This window comes from Callospermophilus lateralis, chromosome 11 (genome assembly GCF_048772815.1).
Source record: "Callospermophilus lateralis isolate mCalLat2 chromosome 11, mCalLat2.hap1, whole genome shotgun sequence".
NCBI classification, from domain to species: domain Eukaryota; kingdom Metazoa; phylum Chordata; class Mammalia; order Rodentia; family Sciuridae; genus Callospermophilus; species Callospermophilus lateralis.
In genome coordinates this window covers 39,632,473-39,647,723 of record NC_135315.1, presented here as the reverse complement: position 1 = coordinate 39,647,723, position 15,251 = coordinate 39,632,473, and the positions used below count along the sequence as shown (strand labels likewise).

Genomic DNA, 15,251 nt, shown 5'->3' with positions numbered 1-15,251 from the left:
ATGGGAGGGAGGGCCGGACCGGGCCCCCACCCCTCCTCAGCCTTGTCCCCTGCTCCGGCCCTCACGAGCTGGCCCGGGACCCGGAGCAGTGCCGGCCGGCGGCCTGGTTACAAACCGGTCCGCGAGTGTCGAGTTGAAAGGCCTTGGCTCAGGGCTGGCATTTCCCGCCGTTGTTATCAGCACAGGTTGCTCGGGGTGGGAGCGCGGGTGCTCGCACTTCTCTTGGAGTTTGCTTCCACAGGACCGTGGGAGCTGCTACTTGTCCCAGCCCTCAACGGAAGGCTCCAGTAAAGGAGGGCATATTTCTGAATGTTGGAAATTTAGGGGTGACACACTCCTCAGGTTGGCATTTGTTTGAGGAGGTGGCGGAGACGTTCCTATGCTCCGTGTAGAGAGAATGTAGGAGCTAAGTATCGGGTGGGACTGCCGGGCTGGAGGAGGTGACTCACTAATCGTCCGGTTCTCTTCTGTAGCGAGGTTGGAAGTTAGTTCAGGGAGTTAGTTGTCAGTCGCGGAGTTCAGGAAACTGTTTGGAACCAGCCAACTGCACAGATGCTGGAGAAAAGGAAAAAAATAAATTCCTTGACACTGTGGTATGATTGTCTTACACCTGCACACAACAGGAAAGTTGAAATTAGTGTCCTATCCAGTCGCTTTCTACTGGGATTCAGGTGTGAACAGAAATAAATTTGTGATGACAGAGAAGGCTTTCAATGTTTAATCATGAAGGGTTCAATTAGGGCATGGCTAACTCTTCAGGCACTTGTAGTAATGTGGTCTTTTAAATGTTTCAGATTTGATCAACAAGTAGTATGGGAATGCACGTGTTTGTGGGTCTTCCAGGATGTTAGTATTTGTGTTGACTTACTGAATCTGTTGAATTTTGGTGCTCAGACTTGCTTGGAGAAAGGACAGTGACAAGATTTTGAAGTCTTTATCTTTGTGGGTATTAGAGAAAGAGAGGAGTTGGGAGTCAAGATGCATCTTTGAAGGAATGATATGGTAAAAGGTGTTCTCTTTTGAAGTTTTGATCTCAAGTCTGTTAAAGTTGCAAAACCAGAGTCATGTCAATCACTGTTACCTATATCTTTTTATTCTGAGTTCACATTAATATTTAGAACTGATGTGAGAAGCATGCGTTTTAACCTTTTTAAGCCTAATGCCTAATATTTTGTCTTTCAGATAGTAGAAATTATGGTAAACATTATCATTAGAGTATTTCTCTCAGGCCCACTATACTAGGAGGGAGTTCCCTGAAAGCTTCCCTGTAAGAGCAAACTTGAGTCATGATGGTGACAACTTACTTTTTCCAGACTCCATCATGGAGTATCAAAATCTTGGTTTTTGTCAAGTCATGATGCTTTGTAAGAGAAGTGGTAACTAGTAATGCTCACTAAAATTACAAACTTGGAGAGGCTATTAGATGTTCACGTGTTCAAATAATTATTAACAGTTGAAAGTGGGACAGAAAGTTATTTTAACAGCACCTGAATCCATTATGAAGCAGCAGTCTCTCCTAAGTGTAACTGTTCAAGATCACACTGGAACTTTGACAGCAGCTTTGAGCCCTTCACAGAATTGTTTATCCCTAATAAACCTATGGGCTGAAGCTTTTCACAGACCTGAAGTTTAATAAAAGGCTTTTGATTTATAGTCATCAATAACTTGGTCATTTGATTTTAGTTTATGGTAGAGATGCGTAGGCATGTTTTATATCTTTACATAAAAGAGTGATTAGCATGGAGCTTAGCATCACAGGTATGAAGGACTTGTTTTAATTTTAATCAAGTGGTCACAACAGAAATCTCAATGTCTGTGGGCAAGGGAAATTCCCATGGATAGACTGAAAAAGCACGTTTAAACAGAGGAATCCATTTTTTTTTTTTTAATGACTTACATGGGGGTGTGTTCTACATATATATGACCATTTTATTTGTTTAGAGAGTTTTTTTCCCCTTTTGTTAGTTTTTAAACTTAGAGTTAGTTGGTTAATATGTTTAAGTTCATAATGGGTCTTGTGAGTGTGAACTTTCCCTCAGTGTTTTTACTTTTAATATGAATTTTAAGAGAACTTTTATTTTTCTCTCCCAGTGAAGCGTGACATTCAGGAAAATGATGAGGAGGCAGTGCAGGTCAAAGAGCAGAGCATCCTTGAACTGGGGTCTCTCCTGGCAAAGACTGGACAAGCTGCAGGTAAGTGCTGCAAATGGATCATACTTGAAATGCTTTTACCTGAAGTTCTGGGTTGAAGGCACTGTATTTTGTTGAAGGGAAGGGACATGAAACTGCTTGTACACACCCAGTTCATTTGTGATATAAATTCAGTTTTGTTTACTTGGCAACTTATTGATCTTCAGTTTTTTTAAGAAGGAAATTAAATGGCCTTTTAAACTTTTTTGTTGTTGTTTGGAATTGAACCCAGGGATGCTCTCCCACTGAACTATATTCCCAGCCTTTTCAAAAATTTTTTTATTTTGACAGTGTCTCACTCAGTTACATAGGCTGGCCTTGAACTTGTGATCCTCCTGCCTCAGCTTCCTGGGTTACTGGAATTATAGGTGTGTGCCATCAGTGTCCTAGTTCTTTAGTGATATAATTTTATTCTACAGATAGGGAAATCCATTTTTATTGGGATATAGGGATCTGTGATTTGTTTCTGGTTTTTGAATAGTCAGTGTATTTCCTTACACATGGGCAATAGTAGTCTCTAGTGATTTTATTGAGCAGCTTTGATGTATTTAATAAGGATAGTGACTTTAAACCCCTTGCTTAAAAATGATTGGGCTCTTGTATCCAAGTGATTCACCATTTTTTTTTTTTCTGACACACAATGAATAAGACATTAAATAATTTCTTCTCAACACTTTTCCTTGGTATCTAGGACTTTATGCATGTTGTTGCCAAACACTTTAGTTGTAATTAAACTATTGGCTAGGTTTAAGATGATATTCTGATGATGGGTGTGTCCTTGGAATGAGGGGAGAGTTCTGTTGTTCACAAAAGGCCTTTGACCAGTAAAGTGGAAATAGTATTAGAGAGAAGTTTGTGTAAACTTTAAATGGGCTACTTTATTTATTTATTTAATTTATTTAGTTTTGTCCATTATAAAGTGAATTTTGGGTTGTGGGCATAGCTAAATGTAGACTGTCTAGCATGTGTGAGACCCTGGGTTCAACCTCTAACACTGCAAAGAAAAAAAAAAGTGAATTTAGAGCATATTTGAATATTAGAATAACTATGGTAAGTGCCTTTGTGAATTACTTTCCCCCAAATTATGTTGTTATCCAAGAGAATGATGAGAATAATTTACCAAAACTTCTTGAACTTGAGAATTAATTTTTTTTACAATTAGGGTAATTTAACTTATTGACTCAATCAGTAGAAAGTTGAGTAGAGATGTATGAAATTCTGAGGATGTGTTTACATGGGTTTTTTCTAGTTTAAAATATTATTTATCTATTACTGGTGATTGAACTGAGGGATACTTTACCACTAAGCTTCATCCCCAGATGTTTTTATTTTTCATTTTGAGACAGGGTCTCACTAAGTTGCTGAGATTGGCCTCAAACTTGGTGATCTTCCTGTTCAGCCTCCAAAATTGCTGGGATTACAGGCTTACACTACCATGCTTGGCTAAATTGTCATTTTTAAATAGCTATAAGAAGGACCATACCTGATGAGTACTAACTATGAACTCTTTTAAAAATGCACATGTTTTTGAGTTCTTAAAACAATTTAAAGTAGGTACTGTTATCCATTTTACACAGGAGGAAACTGAGCACAGAGGAGTTAAATAACTTACCAGTAAATGGTATGGCCAGGGTTTGAACTCACCATAGTCCCACTTCAGAGCTTCTTGCCGCATGGCATAGTTATTGCTTTTCTATAGTTATTTACTTATGGATTATCAGTGATGGGTTAGGATAATTCTTTCTTGTTTGATATTATTTATGGATTCCTTTTGCCTGTGAGTGAATTTCCAAAATAATTGATAATTAGTTCATGCAAAATATAATCTATAATTTTACTGAAAGAATTATAAAGCCAGGTAAAGTGACTTAAAATTTTTGTTGTTGTTGTTGAAATATTCACATCTCTGCTTTCCTCCAGGAGTATGGATAATTAAAAATTATAAATAAATAAATCTATATCTTTAGTAGTAGATATAGTCAGTGCTTCAGTAATTTTTATCTAAAGAAATTATTTTATTGAAATTCCTATTTTTTGCTTATTTATCTTTCATCCTTGCCCTCCTTGCCTTGTGACCTGATATTTGATCAATTTAGAAGTATGTTGCTAAACCTGTTGGAAACTTATTTATTTTTTTGAAAACCCAAAGGTACTCTTCCACTAAGTTATATCCCCAGCCATTTTTCAAAGTTTTTTATTTTGAAATAGGATCTTACTAAGTTGCTAAGGCTGTCCTTGAACTCAGTCTCTCCAGTCTCTGGGATTACAGGCATGCAGTACTGTGCCTGGCTTTATTGGAACTTAATGATGAATTATAAGGGTTTTCAAAAACTTTCCTAGATTTCTTATCATTTTTTCTAAGATATTGATGAATATAGGTATATACACAATAGAAATCCTAAGGAAGTCTTGGGGCCCATTAAATTTACCTGCCTTTGTTGTTAATAATTGATAGATTTATGTTGTTTGTTTCCTTTGATTTTGAGTTCCCTAAGAACAGAAATCTCTTCCAGTAATCTTCCATTCATTTTCAGTTTTGCTTTATTATGCATTTAGTCTAGCAGTGTGCTAAGTACTCTGATTTTGAGTTTAAAATTAGGTTCCTGACTGACAATAGTCACTTGGATTAGTGAATAAGACGATGTTTAATGTATAATAGTGATTGAAAGTAGTGCTGAGTGTCACAGACATGAAGCCTAGGCTCACAATCTGCAGATTTCAAAGCCTGAGACTCTTTTTTTTTAAAAAAAAAAGAGAGAGTGAGTGAGTGAGAGAGAGAGAGAATTTTTAATATTTATTTTTATTTATTTTTTGGCGGACCCAACATCTTTGTATGTGGTGCTGAGGATCGAACCCGGGTTGCACACATGCCAGGCGGGCGCACTACCGCTTGAGCCACATCCCCAGCCCAAGCCTGAGACTCTTAAAAGTAATCTGTTAGTTTCTAAGGAGATTTTGGTCATATAATTGCAAATACCAGTGAGAATGGGGGGAAGACATTAGTATGATTTTATGGATATTTTAAAATTTAACTCTGAACATATGAAAATGGAAAGAAATAGGGAGTACATGTAAGAATGAATATAAAACAAAAGTAGACTAAAGTGGAAAAAATGAACTCTTGAACAGTGACAACTGGGCTAATTTGTTTCTCTGTTGGCATGAAGAATAACACTTATTGCTTAAAGGAAATATTGTAATGTTATCATGCTGGAGTGAAAGGCAGAATGCTTAGCTCATGTTTTACTTCTGCCTTTTCTAGGAAGGAAAATGATTTTCAAACAGAAAAAAGATAGAAATAACATCAGAAAGAGAGAATTAAAGCCCAGGTAGGTGAGAGACAAGACAGCAGATAGTCTCTTTAAATAAATAAGGTTCTGACAATTTCTGTCTTTGAATATCAAAAGACTTGTTCTATCAGATTCAACCATAGAGCTACTTACTCTAGAAAAGTCATGGAGGATGGAGAAGTATAAGGAAACTAAGGATAGGTAAATATTATTTTACCTTTCAAAAAGATAATGAAGAAACTAGATCTAGATATTATAAACTGTATTATAAACTAAAGTCAGAGAAGCTCTGGAGAGATTTTTTTTTCCTTAAAAAATTTCTTTTTAGTGGTAGATGGATAGAATTTATTTTATTTGTTTTTATGTGGTGCTAAGGATCAAATCCAGTGCCTCACATTTGCTAGGCAAGCACTCTGCCATTGAGCTACAACCCCAGCCCTGGACAGATTATTTGATTAGGAGATTTTAATGATTTATAGCAGTGTATTATGAACAGATTACACCAAACTTTCCTTTAGAACTGGTAGATTTGCAGGAATCCTGCCACCTGTTTTTGCAAACGAAGTTTTATTGAACATGGCCACACCCACTCATTTTCATATTGTCTTTGACTCCTTTTCTACTATAATGGCTTAGATGAGTACCTGCCAGTGAGACCATATAACCTGAAAAAGCCAAAAGTATTTACCATATGACCGTTCATAGAAAAAAAAAATTCAATTTGTCAATTAGAGAAATGATATAGGCTGCATTATTTGGTTTAAGCAGAATATTTGAATATTTACCATGATTACTAATATAGCAGGTACAGTTAGGAATTTACAGTGGGCTAAATAGCTGTATCTGAAATGTGTTAATAAATGTGTCATTTGTCTACCTGAAGAAAAGTCTCTAGTATCGTGTCATAGGAATCTATCCTTGTTTAGCTTGTCAGCATCTGGTATCATGGTTAAAGCCATTTCAGAAGGTGTGCTTATTTTTGTAGAGGACTCAGTACAGTAGAGGACAGAATTAACATTCACAGTTACTGCCAAAGCCAAGAAGATTAAATTCATTTGTGATAAGTATAAAGTTATTATACTTGAAGTATTTATCACAATAGAGGAAGATGGGGAATTACCTGTCTTAACAGTAGTCTATGCAAAAAAAAGACCTTTGTGGTCTAAACAGTCTGAACAAAGAATGCTATTGGAAAAAAGCAAAATATGCTATCTTGTGGTATATGTAGTAACCAGAGAAAGAATTAAACCTACTATTATATCCCTCTTGGAGCATTTTCTTTAGTTCTGGGTTCAGTAGTGTATCGCAAGTACCTTTATAAACTAGAGCTTATTCAGAGGAGGGCAACTGTAGGGATAAGTACTCTAGAAACTTGGACATTGGAGGAACAATTGAAATAGCTAAAGATATTTAGCTTGGAGAAAGGGAAAGTTAGGGACATGTAAATGATAGTTATTTTTAAATATTTGAAGTCATATGGGAGGAGGTATAGGTTGAGTTTCCTAAAAGAATAGTTTGGTTTGATCAACATTGGAATAGATTACTTTTTGAATATTTTAGTCACTAGAAGTCACATTGTTCATGCATAGGAGAAAATGCTATAGGAGAAGGGATGTTTAAAAAGTTATGATGGGGGCTGGGGCTGTAGCTCAGTGTTAGAGCAAGAGCACTTGCCTCGCACATGTGAGGCACTGGGTTTGATCCTCAGAACCACATAAAAACAAACAAATAAATAAATAAATATATTTTTTAAAACAATTATGAGTTGGGCATGTGGCTTAAGGTAGAGTGCTGTTCAGCATGTATGAGACCCTGGGTTCCATCCCAAGCACCACATAAATAAATAAATAAGATTAAAAAAATTAAAAACTGTCATTATGTAATTGAAATTTGTATTTGCATAAATGTAAAAAGCAATTTGAGGGGGAACATTGCTATAGACTGGAGTTAGCATGGAAAACTTAATAGGACTATTCCTCAAAGGCTATGTAAAGCTTATAAGTCAAGAAGACGGGAAGACATATCAGATGTCAGATGGCATGGTGGGATGAGTGCAGCTTGAAAGCAGGAATGTAGTGTATGTGAGGGTGAATGAGAGGGCAGAATGGGAAAAAGTTGTAGACATTGGGAATCAAAGGTCAGTACTGGGGAGTGAAAGGGAAAGATGAACTCTGTATAGAGTTCCTTTTAGTACCTGACACAGTCCTGTGCATCCTCTTACTACTCAGGCAGATGAGCATTTCAGGACACAAATTAGTGTTCTCAGGAGGGTGAAGATTGCTTGTCCTGAATTAGAGTTCTCATGGGGGTGAGTCTACAATAGGAGAGTACTAAAGAGGCACCGAGGTAGTTTTAACCTATATTCCAAAAATACTTCCTTTTGTTTAGTAGAGACATTCTCTAATTTTTGTTTGACAAGCATGTATCTCTAGTTTACTTTTTCTAAAATCTCTCCCTTAGTGTTCATGTACTGTTCTCTTTTCTTCTACAAGGGGGAAGAACCAGGCATTTCTCTCACTGAAAGAGAATTGTTTTTTAAGACTCAGATTTTGTAGATTAGTAGGATTTAAAAATCTTTTTTAAGATTGATATAACACCTGTATTTTATTTATTTATTTTTATGTGATACTAAGGATTGGACCCAGTGTCTCACATGTGCTAGGCAAGTGCTCTACTACTACCCCAGCCCTGATTAATGGGAATTTTTTTAAAAAATAGGGTGTAGTAGAACTTTTAAGGGTAAAACACCTTAACCTCTATGTGGAAAGTTTATTCAGAAAAATGCTGAGGAAGTGATAACTGCTAAAGGCGGTATTGGGGATCCTTCAAGAATTACTTCAAGAAGGGAAGGAAACTTGGTATTGAAAGTCTCTGTTTGAGGAGGACTACAAAGGTAGACTTGGGATATATATACTCCTGTAGCTTGGTATTTATTGATTGTGAGAAAGTGATTTTGTACAAGGTGGGCAGAGGTATAGCACATTTCATGGTCTAGAAAACTGACCTTTGAGAATAGGAGTACTTTGCACATTATCTTTCGTTAAGATGGGTAAATGAAGTATAGATATAAGATTTTTTTTATTCTGGGTATTCATCCAGTGTCTGAGAAGGAAATAAAATACAAATTTGGTATATAATATTAATCTTACTTTTGCTACTCTATTTCTTGCTGGGAATGCTTTAAATTCCTAGTAAGTTTCATTTAGACTAATTTCAATGATGTAAGTACTGATTTTTATTATTTTGGGTCAGTTTTAATGGGTATTTTGTTCCTGATACTGATGCTTACTTTTTTCTTAATTGCCTTCTATATAGAGCTTGGGGGACTCCTGAAGTATGTACGACCCTTCTTGAATTCCATCAGTAAGGCTAAAGCAGCTCGCCTAGTCCGGTCTCTTCTTGATCTGTTTCTTGATATGGAAGCAGCTACAGGGCAGGAGGTAAGCTATGGTAATGATAGAAAGTAGATTATATGGAAAAAAGTGTTTTAGTGAGAGAAATGCCTGCTTCGCTGTGGTACTAGGTGGAAGGGACAGCTGGGAGGACGGCTCAGGACTTATCATGTCAGTTTCTCTTTGTTACAGGACATTTGATACTTTGGGTCTGTTCCATGCTTTGCTTTGTAAGTGGAGATTGTCAGTGGTCCCTGGAATCCTCATTACATCAGGGTCACAAACTGATTCTTGTCTTTGAGGTATTGTATTGCCACACCTTTGTAATGTTTTCTGTGTCTGTGGTACCTTTCATCTTGTGTGACAATGCTCTTTATGAGCAATAATTAAGTCTTGTGGCAGCCCTTCTTGGCATGTTTATATTATGTACATGCCTTTATTGAGGGGTGAGCATTCATCTGTTGTGTCTCATGTGTGCGGAAGTGACTGATGTTTCTGTACATGTTCTCTCTCTCTCTCTCTTTCTGTCTCTCTCTCTTTTCCCCCCAGTACTGGGGATTTAACCCAGGGGTGCTTTGCCACTGAGTTAGATCCCCAGTCCTTTTTGTTTATTTGAGACAGGGTCTTGCTAAGTTGCTAATACTGACTTTAAACTTATGATCCTCCTGCTTCAGCTGGGATTACAGGCATGTGCCACCATGTCCAATTCTGTACATGTTCTTTACAAATTCAAACTAGACCTTGAACTAAATGGAAGAGTGCCTCTCTGTAATGACTGAACTTCTTAATTAAAAATCATTCTGTAACAGTGACAGACTTAAGGATATATTGCAATTGCTTGAATCTTTTAGGAAGAATATAGTTGTTACCTTTCCTGTAGATATATTTATCAGGATTTATTGTGTATCTGCTGTGTGTTAGGTACTGGGATACAACTGTAAAGACATACTATCACTGTTCTCAAGAGGATTTTTAATAGGGAAGACAGATAATGAACACATACATAAAATTTTAATAGTATGTAGTCAGGAGTTAGAATTGTTAGTTGGCTACATGTCTAGTTGTTTGCTGTATATAGGGAAAAGATATGAAAGGCCACAGTAGCGTATTGAATAAATCATGAGGAATTTTAGAAACCCAAGGGCACATGGGTCCCACTTGGAAATCATGTCTTTTGTTAAATCTGGTTTCTTGCCTTAATAATTCTTTGAAGCTTAGTTACAAACTTTATTTGTGTGAAATATTTGTTTTGGGCAAAACTGTGTTTAATTGATAGTAGATCACAAATAAGTAATATTTAAATGACTGCCTTTTGAACCAAAGTATTAGAGTTATTTTTTAATTTTAATCTTTGGGTACTAGGAATTTAACCCAGAGATGCTTTGCCACTGAGCTATATCCCCAGCTCTTTTTATTTTTTATATTTTAAGACACTGAGTAGCTTAGGGCCTTGCTAAGTTGCTGAGGCTGGACTCTAATTTGTGATCCTCCTGCCTCAACCACCTGAGCCTCTGGGATTATAGGCATGTGTCACTGCACCTGGCTTAGACTTATTTTTTATTTTTTGTAGTTGTAGATGGACAGAATACTTTTATTTTATTTGTTTATTTTTATGTGGTGCTGAGGAGTGAACTAGTGCCTCACGCTTGCTAGGCAAGTGCTCTGCTGCTGAGCCCCAGCCCCAGCCCCAAGGCTTATTTTTATAAATAAAAGAAAAGGTGACTTTTTATTTGGGATATCAGTCTTTTCTAACCCTGACTTTTTAAAAAATTTTACTTTGTACTCATTAAACTGGCACCATCTTTTGTTTGAAGTAGGACACTATAAAGTAGAGTGATCAATAAATGTTAGTTTGAAAATTATTAATAAATACTATTTGAAGCCGGGAGCAGTAGTGTAGGCATATAATTCCAGCAACTCAGAAGTCTGAGGCAGGAGGCTTTTAAGTTTGAGGCTAGCCTCAGCAAATTAGAGAGGTCCTAAACAACTTAGTGAGACCCTGTTGTGTGTGGGGAGGTGAGCGCTCTACTGCTGAGCCACAACTCCAGCCCCTTAATGGAACTTTTTAGGCAGAAAAATTATAGAAGCTGCTCCTTTGCACATGAAAGTCTGTAAATTTGATCTTTCCTAGAACATAGAGCTGACTTCAGTGGGCAGAATTGCATTTGTTTAATGATCAGTTCTCTTTGTGGAAGTGTATGCAAATCATAGTTTAATTGACCAGTGAGATTTACTGGCCTTAGTCATGTGGTTCTACATCAGGTTAGGCTCTCCCTTAACTGTGTATATGTTACCTTGCATTACATATTACATTTTTGTGAACTAGCCACCTTTCTTCTTTTTTCTTGAGTATGAGGAAGCATATGTAGGCATTTTTCATTTTTATCATCAGTGTTACTTTACTGTTAAATAAAGGCTAATTTTTTTTTTTTTTTTTTTAAATTAAGTGGCAGAGTCTTAACGGAACACCTCCCCGCAGGGGCACATTCCCACTGAGATATATACCTAGCCTTTTTGATTCTCTATTTTGAGACAGGGTCTCACTAAGTCCAGAAACTGACCTTGAACTTGTGATCTTCTTGCCTTAGGCTGAGTTCTGGGATTATAAGTATGCACCACTATTCCTTACCTTTTTTAATTAGGGGTGTGTGTGTGTGTGTGTGTGTGTGGGTGTGTGGGTGTGTGTATGTATGTATATATAGATACACACATATTCTCCCCGCCATTTATATTGGAGATTGAACTCAGGAGCACTTTACCATTAAGCTACATCCCCAGTTTTTTTTTTTTTTTTTGTTTGTTTGTTGTTTTGAGGCAGAGTCTCACTAAATTGCTGTGGAGCTTGCTAAGTTTTTGAGGCTAGCTTTGAGCTTGTCGTCTTCCTGGTTTAGCCTCCTGAGTTGCTGGGATTATAGGTATGCACCTCTGTGCCTGGCCTGACCTCCCTCACCCCCTTTTTTTCAAATCAGGTTCTTGATAGATGGCAGAGTTTGGCCTTGAGTTTGTGATCCTCTTTCCTCAACCTCCCAAGTTGCTGGATATTTTGGTAATTTTTGTGGATAATAGGTTATTTATTTTTTTGGGAAGAGATTATGAATCAACCTGATGGTTTCAGCTATACCCGTACTCAGTATCACCAACCTCAGTATCCAACCATTTGTTAAATTCTTTTCATGCAACTGTCTTCAATGTCTGCTTCTCCATCTCTTTTGTATTTGTTTTCTCTTTACAACTACCTTCTAATTTGGTTCCTAATAATTTGTTATTTGGACTATAGAAGAAACCTCACTATTCCAATCATTTCATTTCTCTCCTTTTTTCCCTCCAGCTTGAGCCTTCAGTGGCTCTCCATTGTCAGTAGGTAGTTCTTGGTATTTTATGATACAGCTTTCTACAGCAGCTTGATCTACTGGCACTCTACTAAATTTACCAAATATGTCAGTCATGTTAGATGCCTGGATGTTTGCTGAATAGCCCTGTCTGCTCCTTTTGCTGTACCTTTACATAGTTCTATCTCAAGGTCCACCTTCTCTGAAATCTTTCCTTGTAGACTTTGATGTGATCATTACTCTTTCAGTGACCCATATTTACATATTATGTGTATGATTATTCTGCTTTGTATGACAATTACTTGTACATTTAGTTTCTTTAATATAATCTCAGGTGAAGCATTATATACCTTACATTACCTAAGGATCTTCCTCATTCCCAGTATAGTCCAAATTCCTTAGCCATAGCTACCTCTGACTGTATCCAGTACCCAGTACACTGATTTCTGTTTTACTTTCTTTACAGCTGGCATATTGTCCTTTTTGCCATAATCCCTTAAACTGTTCTGGCTGTGGGGCATTTATATTCATCTGAATTGTTCAGCCTGATCCCCCCCAATCCTAGGCTTATTCAATATAATTCTTTGACTCTACATAGTGCTTTTGTAAAATGCTACAAAGTTAAAAAAAACAAAACAAAAACCAAAACAAAATAAAACAAAAAAACCCCTCAAATGTGGTGGGGTTGTAGCTTAGTGGTAGAGCACTTGCTTCACATGTGTGGGGCCTGGGTCGATCCTCAGTACTGCATAAAAATGAATAAATAAAAATATAAAATAAAATATAAAATAAATAAAAATATATAATATAAAAAATATAAAATAAAATATAAAATAAATTAAAAAAAAGATATTTTGTCCATCTACAATTAAAATAAATAAATAAACAAATAAAAACTAAAAATTTTGTGTACTGACTATACAATAAAAACCCAAAACAGCATACAGGTGTTTGAGTAACCTGCAAGACCACCAAATGGCAGGTGAAATGGGGGTCTCAGCCTGATGATAACATGAGTGTTTTTCTTCATATTATTTTAAGTCTTTGCTCACATATTGCTTCCTCAGAGACCTTCTTTGAGCAATCTCTGCTTTACTTCATATTTACTTGTTTAATGTTTCTTTTCCACTTAGGATAAATGGTTCGTGAGGATAGCTGCTTTTTCCTATTTACTGCAGTATCATTGGTACTTGGAGTAGATTTGTCTCAGAGGAATTACATAACTAGTACTTGTTGAAAGAGTATGTGGATTATGTCTCTGTTGTGGTAGATGCCCAGAAAATACTGTTGAATTGAGATCTGAGTTTACTGAATAGAGATGTAAGCATGGGGTGCTTGCATCTCAGTACTCCTTGTCTAGGTGACACAGAGATATCTGACTTGGAAATCAGATATAGTTTTCATTTTTGGTTCTTTTAAAATTCTTTGGGTGATGGAAAAGGATGGAGAAGTAAGACCATCTGATCACTGTCATAGTATTATTGAGGCCTGAAGCAAAATAAGAAGTTTTAGATAATTTTTAAGAGATAGAGTTTTGTATTAAAGAATTTGTTACCTTTTTCTGTTTAGGGGCCAGCTGTAAGTCATCGGTATTTACAGAACAATCTTCCAGCTTGCAGTATTCTTAAAGATGATGTGATTCAGGGTATGATCTGGTTGTTTGTGTTGCTATGATTTGGAATCCAGAAAGTAAGGACAGGGAATAAGTATAGGAGAATGGAGGGTGGGGGTGAAGACGGGTGGTTGACATGATGAGGGAATTTGGAAAAGTGTGATGAAGAGAAGACTGAGCCAGATTCTTGCCAAGCAGTAAACTGAACTCAAATTAATGTTTCCTTTAGGGATCTCTAGGGAGTTGCTGTGGGAAGCCATTGTTGGGTGTAGTCTGTCCAGCCAAAAGTAATAGCACATTTAATTTTTTTTCATATGCATACTTTTATTAAATATAATTTCAAAAAAATGAGGAAAGTGGTATTGCTTTACATTTCTGCTTTATTACTTTTTATATAATAGCATACTTTAATAAACCAAAAGGGTTAGAGAATTAGAGAATCTCAGTTGTGAAATAATGGATGTTTTTTCCTTAGAGGAATTTAGTTAATTCAGGTATTATAAAAGAAAGTATAATAGAGGCTGGGGATGTAGCCCAGTGGTAGAGCCCTTGCCTAACATATGCAAGGCCCTGGTTTTGTTCTAGCACTGAAAAACAAAAAGCAAAACAACCTACTGCTCTACCCCCAAAAAACAAGTAAAGAAATGGCTTAGTGTAACAGTTTAAAACTTAAATCCTTAATTTTGATTATGTTGAGCTTTTTGAATTCAAGTCAGGGCTTTCCTCCAGAAGCCTGGGCTTATGCCCTTTGTCAGTCACTGTTACCATTAACAAAGCACAAAGCCTCTCACACAAAAAACTGTATAGCAAAGCTTAGTGGCCTTTATAAATTTTTTTCTGGGAACTGAAGTGGTGGTTTCACTAATTACAGTTCTATATAATGCAAATTATGTATTCTAATTGAAAATAGAGTGCTGACCTTAAGTCTGGGTTGAGATAAAAAGAGCACTGGGGGTAGGGATAAGTTCTGGTCCCAGCAGGTATTATGTGACCTTGTGCCAGTCACTTCATATCATGAGTATTAGGCTGAGGTAGAAGGATCACAGGTTGGAGGCCAGCCTCACCAATTTGGTGAGACCCTGACTCAAAATGAAAAGTAAAAAGAGCTGGGAATGAATCTTGTGGTAAAGCACCCCTGGGTTCCAACCCCAGCACAGAAAGAAAGAAAGGAAAATATCTGGACTATCAGGGAAATTAAAGTAGGTGAAATCTTGGGGTAGAATTATGTATTTCTTAGTTAGATATATATTTCAGAGTGTTTATTGAAGGTGTAACTTAATATAGAGGAATGTACCAAGTTCCAGGCATCCATTTTTGTCATTTAAAAAAGCTCTTTGAGTAAAACTAATAGGCATTTCTTAGGCATGTGGGACTTAAGACTCTTATAATTTTTTTTTGTTAAAAATATTTTCAGTTCCATATATTATGAACAGAGATA

The 15,251-nt window shown here is 36.6% G+C and overlaps 1 protein-coding gene across 3 annotated transcripts in view; it reads left to right on the top strand.

The window, feature by feature from the left end:
* The window catches only part of Psmd11 (proteasome 26S subunit, non-ATPase 11), a 96,209-nt gene that overhangs the window by 59,084 nt on the left and 21,874 nt on the right, over positions 1 to 15,251 (top strand). For all 3 annotated transcript variants that reach the window (XM_076871785.1, XM_076871786.1, XM_076871784.1), the window contains 2 exons: positions 2,092 to 2,193; positions 8,796 to 8,920. In XM_076871785.1, the coding sequence (XP_076727900.1) occupies positions 2,092 to 2,193; positions 8,796 to 8,920 (227 nt within the window). The remainder of the gene's footprint in view (positions 1 to 2,091; positions 2,194 to 8,795; positions 8,921 to 15,251) is intronic.